Raw genomic sequence first — 8,768 nt, 5'->3', positions numbered from 1 at the left:
CAACAGCTCCCCTCCCACTTCCTCCCCATAGTTACCTCTTCCCAGTGTCCATCCCTCCATGCACTCCTGCCCCCTGAGCTGTCTCCCTGTGCATAGGCAGCCCTTCTTTCTCCTATGATTGTTCTCTCCAAGGAGTGTATCTACTTGAGGTAACTGTTCAACTCATATGCCTGTATTTTGTTTGGCTGGAAACCACAGGTATGGGTTCAATTCCAGACCTGAAGGGCAGCTAGAGAACTGTCTCTTATGGTCCCACTCACAGGACAACTCCACGAGGCCCCCAGAAGGGCAGGGCAGAGGGCCGTGGTAGGGAGGCTGATTAAATCATCAACAGGCCCTGTCCCTTAAATGTGTATGGAACACCAACTGTGTGCACCAGACCTGGAGAGGGACCGCTGAGGACACAAGTGTCACAAGACGCAGCCCTGACTCTCCAGCTGCTCACAGTCTGATAACAGGGCAGGCTAACACATACCCACGTAAGGAAGTGCTGCAAGGTGGGGTGGGACACCTCACCACAGCAGGTGTGCCCCCAGGGAAGGACTGGGCTGAGAGGACTGCAGGCATCCAGGAGGGGCTACCCAGGTGGAGAAAGGGGTCGAGGGGCATTTCGGCAGCACCTAGGCTCTTTAGGGATTGCAGAAGGGGTAGTCAGTCTGGCCGGGTTCCCTGTCAGGGCAGCAGGAGACCGAACAGGAGAGATGGGCTAAGACCTGGCTTTGGGGTGCGCTGGGTGGTGGTGCAAACGCTTAATTCACTCTCAGCTGCTAGCTAAAAGCTTGGAAGTTCGAGTCCACCCAGTGGTGCCTTGGAAGAAAGGCCTGGCAACCTACCTCGGAGAAGTCAGCCATTGGAAACCCTATGGAGTACAGCTCTACCCTGATGCACACGGGGTCCCCGTGAGTCAGGATCGACTCTCCAGCAACTGGTCTGTAGGGAACCTTGAACTCCAGACTGAGGTGACCTGGTTTGGCTTTGAGGCCAAGGAAGTCCCCTGAAGCTTCTGGGGTAACTCTAGTACTTTAGGAACGTCAAGCAAGCCTGAGGAGTGAGGAGGGCTGGGAGACAGAACGCCCCAAAACCTCCTTCATGGCATTCCTTCACCCAACAACCAAGGCAGCTCCTGAGGGCCCGGGGAGCAGCTGTGCCGGCTCAGGCCTGCAGCCTTCCACTCTCCTTACCCCTAGGTGGCCACCCTCGCCTATTACCTGGCGTCTACTAGCTCCTCCCACGAGCCGGTCCTCCAAGACCACGCCCACCGCCCTCCGGACGCCCTCCCGGAAGCAGCCCTCTTTCCCGATGCCTGGCCGCGGTCCTGTCCGGCTCACGTTTTCCTTCGCATTTTTCTCTGCTGCTGCTTTGGTAGCAGTTTGCCTCTGCAGCAAGAAGTGTGTGTATCGTGTGGGAAGTACTCGCGGTAAAGGACACTCAAAAAACCCGTTACCGTCAAGCGGATTCCAACTTAATGGGACCTAATGCAGGACGCTCGCCAAACCCAAACCAAACTGGTTGCTATGGAGTGGATTCCGACTCAAACTGACCCTATAAGGCAGAGTAGAACTGCCCCATTGGGTTTCCGAGGCTGTAAATCTTTCTGGAAGCAGCCTCATCTCTCTCCTGTGGAGCAACTGGAGGGTTTGAACGGTGGTGACCTTTTGGTTAGCAGCCAAGTACTTAACCAGTGCACCACTAGGACTTCTCTGAAGGACACTCGGGAGAATGAGTTGCTTCACCGAGAAGGGAGTTGTGCAACAAACCACTAGCTCCGAGACTTCTTGAGCTGATAGCCTTTGACCCAGAGGTTCTTGCAGGAAATCACCAGAGGTGCCCACAATAAACCTCTTTATTGCAGCATTAGTTACAGCAGTGGAGCTAACTGATAATCTAAACCACTGATAACAGAGAGGTGTTTCAATTACAGTAGCCACATGGAGTGATACAACAGAAAGTGAGAAAAATAATGAACAAAAGGATATAGGATCCTGTTTTCTTTAAAAACACACAGATCTCTGCATGCCTAACACACATACAGACGTGCTCACACACCTGCGAACACATACACACCCCCAGGGAAAAGGGCAGAGAAAATACTTGAACATTTTAGTAACAGGTATCTCTGGGTTGGGACATCCCGGGAATGTTTGGTTTCATCTTTCTACCTCTTTAAAGTGTTAAGGAGTAAAGATGTCACTTAGAAAACTAAGGTGTACCTGACCTAAGCCATAGTATTTTCAATTGCCTTATATGCATGTGAAAGCTGGAAAATGAATAAGGAAGACTGAAGAAGAGTTGATGCCTTTGAATTCTTGGCTAAGAATACTGAAGATACCATGGACTGCCCGAAGAACTAACAAATCTATCCTGGAAGAAGTGCAACCAGAATGCTCCTTGGAAGGGAGAATGGCCAGATTTCATCTGGTGGCATAGAGCCTAAGGCACTTGACTGCTAACCAGAAGGCTGGCAGTTCAAACCCACCAGCCACTCCTTGGAAGGAAGATGGGGCAATCTACTTCCGTAGTGATACTGCCTCGGAAACCCAAGGAGGGATCGCTGTGAGTCGGGTCTGACTCGATGGCACATAACAACAACAACTTTGGTCATGTTGTCAGAAGGGACCATTCCCTGGAGAAGGATATCATGCTCATGGTAAAGTGGAGGGAGGGTCAGCGAAAAAGGAAGACAGACAATGAGATAGACTGACACAGCGGCTGCAGCGACGGGCACAGCAAGGAAGGCGAGGCTGGCGCAGGACCCGGCCAGGCTTTCGTTCTGTTGTACACAGGGTCGCTATGAGTCAGAGCCGACTCGATGGCACCTAACAGCGTTCTGTCACTTTCCAAATGCTCTAAAAGGAGTTCTCTCTTGCTTTCACATTCGGGGTGGGGGGAGACACATTATTTTTACAAAATAAAAACTCCAAAAAGCCTTTTCAACTTTCTGGAAAGACCTAAGAAACTGATACTAGTGGCTGCCTCTGGGGTAAGCAGCAGCCTTTGATTGTAGGGATTTTTTTTTTCTTTTCTTTTTAATCACAAATCAATGATACTTTTACAAAAGAATTATCGCATCATGCTTCCCCTTCTCGCATTCATTTTTCAAATGTTGGTCCCCAAGGAACACTTCCCTGATGTGCCCACCCTCAGTCCAGGTGTTGTGCCCTCTCTGTGGCTGTGGCACCTGGAGCTTCCTGGCTCAATGGTCCCCATTACACTGGATTGTCTTTGCCCTGGTATTTATTTTCCTTCCCCATAACAATAGGGACCAACTGGTCATCCTCCTAACTGCAGCCCCTAGCTCCGTTTCTGGTTCCTAATACCAAATGGAGGAGCTCTGGTAGCATAGTGCCTATGGCACTTGACTGCTAACCAGAAGGCTGGCGGTTAAAACCCACCAGCCACTCCTCGGAAAGAAGGTTGGGCAGTCTACTTCCATAGTGTTACTGCCTCAGAAACCCAAGGAGGGGTCGCTATGAGTTGGGTCTGACTCGATAGCACATAACAACAACAACAATACCAAATGGGATCTCTGGTAGCATAGTGCCTAAGGCACTTGACTGCTAACCAGAAGGCTGGTGGTTCAAACCCACCAGCCACTCCTCAGAAGGAAGGTTGGGCAATCTACTTCCGTAGTGATACCGCTTCAGAAACCCAAGGAGGGGTCACTATGAGTTGGGGCCGACTCGACGGCATATAACAACAATAATACCAAACAATGTCCAGTCGACCCTGACTCACAGCGACCCCAGGTGTGTCAGAGAAGAACTGTGCTTTGTCGAGTTTTCAAGGGCTGATGTTTTGGAGATCACCAGGCCTTTCTTCCAAGGCACCTGTCAGTGGACTAGAGCCCCAAGTCCAACCAGACGCATCAGCCATCGGCACCACCCAGGGACGCACTCAGCAAACACTGGGAAGTAACAGAAGCGTCGTTTTTGTTTTTGGATCCATGCCTCCTGCCACCCTCAGACTTCACAGCTCATCCTGGTTTGGCTTCCCCGTTGCATCTCTCTGGACACCATTCTCAGGACAGGGAAGAAGAGACAGAACTGCCGCCCCACCCCCAATCCTCCAGGCCACGGGAGATGCTCATACTGCTCCCAGGCCCCTCACCTGTACACCTGATGCCAACGGCTGTTTCTGTCATCGAGAAGCCCACGGGGCACACTCGGGCCACCTCCTGACAGCCGCCATGGTTACAGGTAAGGTCACAGCCATACTCGCCGCAGGGTCCGTGGGCTTCTAAAACAGGTATTGAACCCGTGAACCAACACCACGCTGCAGTCCTCGTCACCCCCGCCTCACCAAGTTTCCTCCTGAATTCCGTTGGGAGGGCAGCTCTGGAGGCAAACAGGCCCCAGTTTAAATCCAGCTCTGCCACCCTGGTCAAGTCCCTGACTTCCGCACCTCAGTTTCCTCATCTATAAAACGGGATTGATAAGTTCAACCTAACAAGGTCGCTGGGAGATGGTATGGTGGCATCTGCGCCTGGCACAGATCTCAATCAATGGTGATACCGTCATTCCCATCAGCCCGTGCCCGTCCTGTTACCTGGGCAGGTGGCCCCTTGCTCTCCGTCCTGGCAGGAGCACACGTTGGGAGCAATGCAGATGCCACTCCCGCAGCCAAAGGAGCAGAGGGCTGAGAGGAGAAATGCAGGTGAGGGTGTGGGGGCCGTCTCAGGTCAGCGTGCTGGTGGAGGAGGCTGGGGGCAGAGGGGCGGGCACTTACGCAAGGTGCAATGCCCACTGCCCATGGAGGGCGCCCAGCCCGGACAGCAGCCACTCCCGAACCCTGAGAGGCAGACGTGGGGGCCCAGCCGGCGTCTGTAAGAAAGGAGAGCACACTCTCTATGTTCTCAGCTGGGGCAGGAACTGGTCAGCAGGGCAGTGAAGGCCTGCACACTGTCTGAAAGTCCATCAACCACCATTGCTTGAGGCCTCCTGGAGGCACAATGGGAACTGACAAAGAAAAGATGACCCAGGTAATCTCTGGGAGGCAGGACAAATGCAAATGTCTGAGAGAACACCTGTCAGCCTCCAGAGTTACCTGACACACAATTACAGAGCAAAGAGCCACCAGGAGAGGGGCCTAAGGGCTGAGGAGCCCCATGGCCATCCCAGCTGCCTCAGGGCCTTTGCACTTCTGAAGGCCTGTTCCCAGGCAGGCATCGGCTCAGCCTCACTTCACCAGGTCCTCTCAGAAGGGCCTTTCCTGCCCACTGGTACCTTGCTTTAATCCTCCTCATAGCACTTACTTCACGGGACACTGATCTGCTTCTGTATTTGTCGATCTGTTCATTTTCTGTCTTCCACACTAGCCCCGACCCCCACACCACGAACAGGGCTTCTCTTACTTATTCACCCCCAGTACCTCAGGTGGTGCCTGACGCATAGAAGGGCTCAATAAAATGGCTGTTGAGGGAAAGGCTGAGAAGGGAGGAAGAAGGGGGGAACCCTGGAGGGCACATAGGTGACATCGCTGGGCTGAGGGGTCATCAGGCTGCTCAAAGCTAGAGGCAAAAAGGGATCTGCTCACGCAGGAAGCAGGCCCCACAGCTGGGAGTGAGAGGGAACCCAGGGGCCAGAAAGGGCGGCTGGGCAACCATGAACAAGCCACTGTCCCCACCTTCGAGGGACGCTGGGCAGACAAGGAACTGGGTAACAACAACATAGTGTGACAAGTGTCACAAAGGGATGCACTATGGAACCCGAAGGTGAGGCAGGGGAGGTTTCATGGAAGGCAGCTTGTAGGCTGAGTGGGAGCAGCAGGGGGAAGGGGAGGGAGAGACCCAGAGTTCCTGGCAGAGAGAACGGCATGTGCGAAGGCCCAGAGGAGAGAGGCTTGTAAGCGGTTCCAGCAGTGTGCTGGGCAGAAGTGGGCAGCAGTGGGCAGTGCTGAAGTCACTGGTTAGAGCTGGAAATCCCAGTACAGCAGAATAGGGCTTGGAAACCCCGCCCCACCTGGAATCCAGCCGTGTTCAGAGCTGATGGGAATACCACTGCACCAGTCAGTTCACAGGGTGCTCACTCTGTGTGCCCTGCATTGTACCAAGCACTGGGGGGGTAGTCATGGGTTCACTTGCCCCTGCTCGTGGGAGAAGAATCTGATGGGGAAAGTAATTTCAAATGTGAGACGAGGAAGTGACAAAGGGAAGCTCAGGTCACCACAGCAGAACAGAGAAGTCTGCGGGAAGCTGTCCCTGGACATGAAGGGGCTCTTTTTTGCCTCTCTGAAGCATCACAGAAGAGGACCACTACTGGGCCCCAGGGATGTCACATGCAGTCCCCTTGCTGGAGCGCTGTGGCAGCTGCCTGGGACGGAGGGGCCGCAGCTCCTGCCCCTCCAACGTGTTGTGTCTCTGAAAGGGACAGGCGATGCCAGCAAAGCGGCTGCCAGGCGGATGCTATGGGAGGCTGGTGGAGCCACACCCGCAAGTGAGCAGGGCCCCAGCGCCCGCCAGAGCACCCCAAACCGCCTCCCGCGGTGGCAGTGACGGAGACAGGTGGCTGGAAGGAGGCTCTGGGACAGCGCGGAGCCCGGGCCGGGATGGAAGCAGGAACTGGCAGGGGCCGCTGGACCCACGTGCGAGCGGCGAGCCCGGCGGGGCCGCCCCCGCTGCGCGCCCCCGGAGGAGCGTGGCCGCGGGCCAGGCCGCCAGCTGACAGCGTGTTCCCTCGCTCTGAGCATCACGCACACACGCGGCGGCCCGGCCTCCCGCCCGGGAGAGGGAACGCGTGGGGAAAGCGGCGCGGGGCACCCCAACCCTGCCCGCGCGGGCACAGACGAAACCAAACGGCCCAGAGGGCCCCGGCGGTTCCCAGGTCCGCGGCGCGCGAGGGTCAGGGCCCCGGGAAGCCCCCAGCCCCAGAGCGGCAGAGGAGGCCGGGCAGTGCCCGGCAGAGCAAGTGACACGGTAGGGACTGAAAGCCAGCCAGTGCACGGCCGGGGGGCACGTCCCAGGCTCGCCGCCTCCGGGGTCCGCGCTGCAGGGCAGGCTCAGACGTGCACAGCGCAGCCTGCTTCTTGGTTCCCGTCCTCACCCGCCTGGGGTCCCCCAGGTCGCAGCTAGGGACGCAGACAGGCACCCGCCCTGGGGCGCAAGTCGCCGTGTCTTTGTCCCGACCCCCAGGGCTGCGCCGGCGCGTTACTACCCCAGACTGGAGCCCGGACCGTGGCTGTGGCGGCTCCGGGGCGCGGGGCGCGGGGCGCTCCCCCGCACGCCGGTGGCATCCCACCGCGGCCGGGCAGGGGCGCGGCGCTTACCTCTCGGCGGCGAAGTGCCCGGGCGCCTTCCTCCCGGGGTAGCCTCGGCTCGGGGCCCCCGGCAGCAGGACGCGCGGGTGTCCGGCCCCGAGCCCGGGCGGCCGCTGCTGCTGCGCTCTGCTCGCCTTTTGTCTCAGCGTCGGGGAAAATGGGGCGAGCGCAGCCGGGGTGTGTGAGAGCGAGCGAGAATCAGGGGGCGTTTGGCTTGGAGCCATTTTTTTTCTTAATTGTGGAGCCCGACAGTCCCTGAAAGCGGGTCCCCGGGGGAGCCGGCCGTGCCCCTCGTGCGCTGGCACAGGGGCTTCCCCCCGTGTGTGCCCACCTCGCCGGCTCCCAGCCTCGCCCCCACCCGCCCAGCCCGGAGCCCCGGAGCGGGCGTCTGCAGAGCGGCGCCCAGTCACCTGTCGTGTCAGCCGCATGGAAATCCTGGGGCTCCTGCTGTCTGGAGTCTGGGCTGTTTCCTGTGGCGAATCACGGAGATTCCGCTCGCAGTACCAACCCTTCCTCCTTCCCCTTCGCTTCAAAACAGGACCCGCTGCGAATGCTAAAGTTGGACCTGGTGGGGACGATTAGCAGGGGGGCATTACTTTTTCCTGGCACACCCCTTCAAGGTTGGGAAGGTGAGGGCGATCTGGCGTTGTGGAAAGGAAATGAGGGTGCCACGGTCCTGTCTGGGGTTGATGTAGGCGGGGGACCCAGCGTTCTACCTGCTAGCTTGCCAGGGCCGTGGCAAAATCTTCTAACACTGCCCCCCTTCGGGAGAACCAACTCCCCTTGCCAGGAAAGCGTTTCCTAGATTCCTGTGTTTTGAGGCTTTCCTCCCCTTTGTATTTACAGATCAGCAGCGCCTGGTTGAAGGGTGTCTGCTAAGCCCTCTCCCTGTGGGCAGGTTTATTTCTAAGATTTTCAAGGCAGGAATCTGCTTGGGGGGGGGGGGTCCCTGTCTTTGTGCCTCTTTGTATCTGTCTGAGGTTTGCGGTTCTCAGTGTGCAGAGTTGAGTTCCTGCAGGCAACTCCAGTGGGAATAATGCTGTTTGCCCAGCGAGTTCTGTCACCAGGCCATGCGCAGGCTTGCTGGGGTTTAGATGAGAAGCGGCAGGGCACCTTGTCCGAGCCACAGTGCAGTCCAGAGAGCAACTGTGCCCGAGACTCCTGGCTGCCGGCTGGCCAGGCGACCTGAGCTCAACACTCTGTAATGACGGCCACATTCCGAACGAGGAACTAACAGGCACTCTCTCTTCTGGCTGGTTGACTGCCTTGGAAATGATTACTGGGCTATGAATAAATCAGGAATAACCAAGTCTAGTGTTTAGTGCCTCAGTTTTAAGAGTAGTTCTTAACTGGTGTAAAAACGTTATCAATGGATGTGAATTTTCCTTTGTGAATTTTAAGAGCTCTATTTTAGTAAGGGGTGCTCTGGTAGCATAGTGCCTAAGGCACTTGACTGCTAACCAGAAGGCTGGTGGTTCAAACCCACCAGCCACTCCTCAGAAGGAAGGTTGGGCAAT

At 56.6% G+C, this 8,768-nt stretch overlaps 1 protein-coding gene across 1 annotated transcript in view; it reads right to left on the bottom strand.

Moving 5' to 3' along the window:
• Window positions 1-7,475, bottom strand: part of VWCE (von Willebrand factor C and EGF domains) — a 39,299-nt gene extending 31,824 nt beyond the window's left edge. The window contains exons 1-4 of the mRNA XM_007945017.2: window positions 7,261-7,475; window positions 4,726-4,820; window positions 4,546-4,635; window positions 4,108-4,236 (exon numbers count right to left, since the gene is read on the bottom strand). Coding sequence (XP_007943208.2) covers window positions 4,108-4,236; window positions 4,546-4,635; window positions 4,726-4,820; window positions 7,261-7,475 — 529 coding nt within the window. The remainder of the gene's footprint in view (window positions 1-4,107; window positions 4,237-4,545; window positions 4,636-4,725; window positions 4,821-7,260) is intronic.
• Between the last annotated feature and the right edge of the window lie 1,293 nt (window positions 7,476-8,768).

This window comes from Orycteropus afer, unplaced genomic scaffold (genome assembly GCF_000298275.1).
Source record: "Orycteropus afer afer isolate SDZICR_OR568_19922 unplaced genomic scaffold, OryAfe1.0 scaffold00130, whole genome shotgun sequence".
Classification (NCBI taxonomy): domain Eukaryota; kingdom Metazoa; phylum Chordata; class Mammalia; order Tubulidentata; family Orycteropodidae; genus Orycteropus; species Orycteropus afer.
The sequence above is the reverse complement of the archived record's forward strand: the minus strand, read 5'-3'. Positions and strand labels throughout refer to the sequence as shown.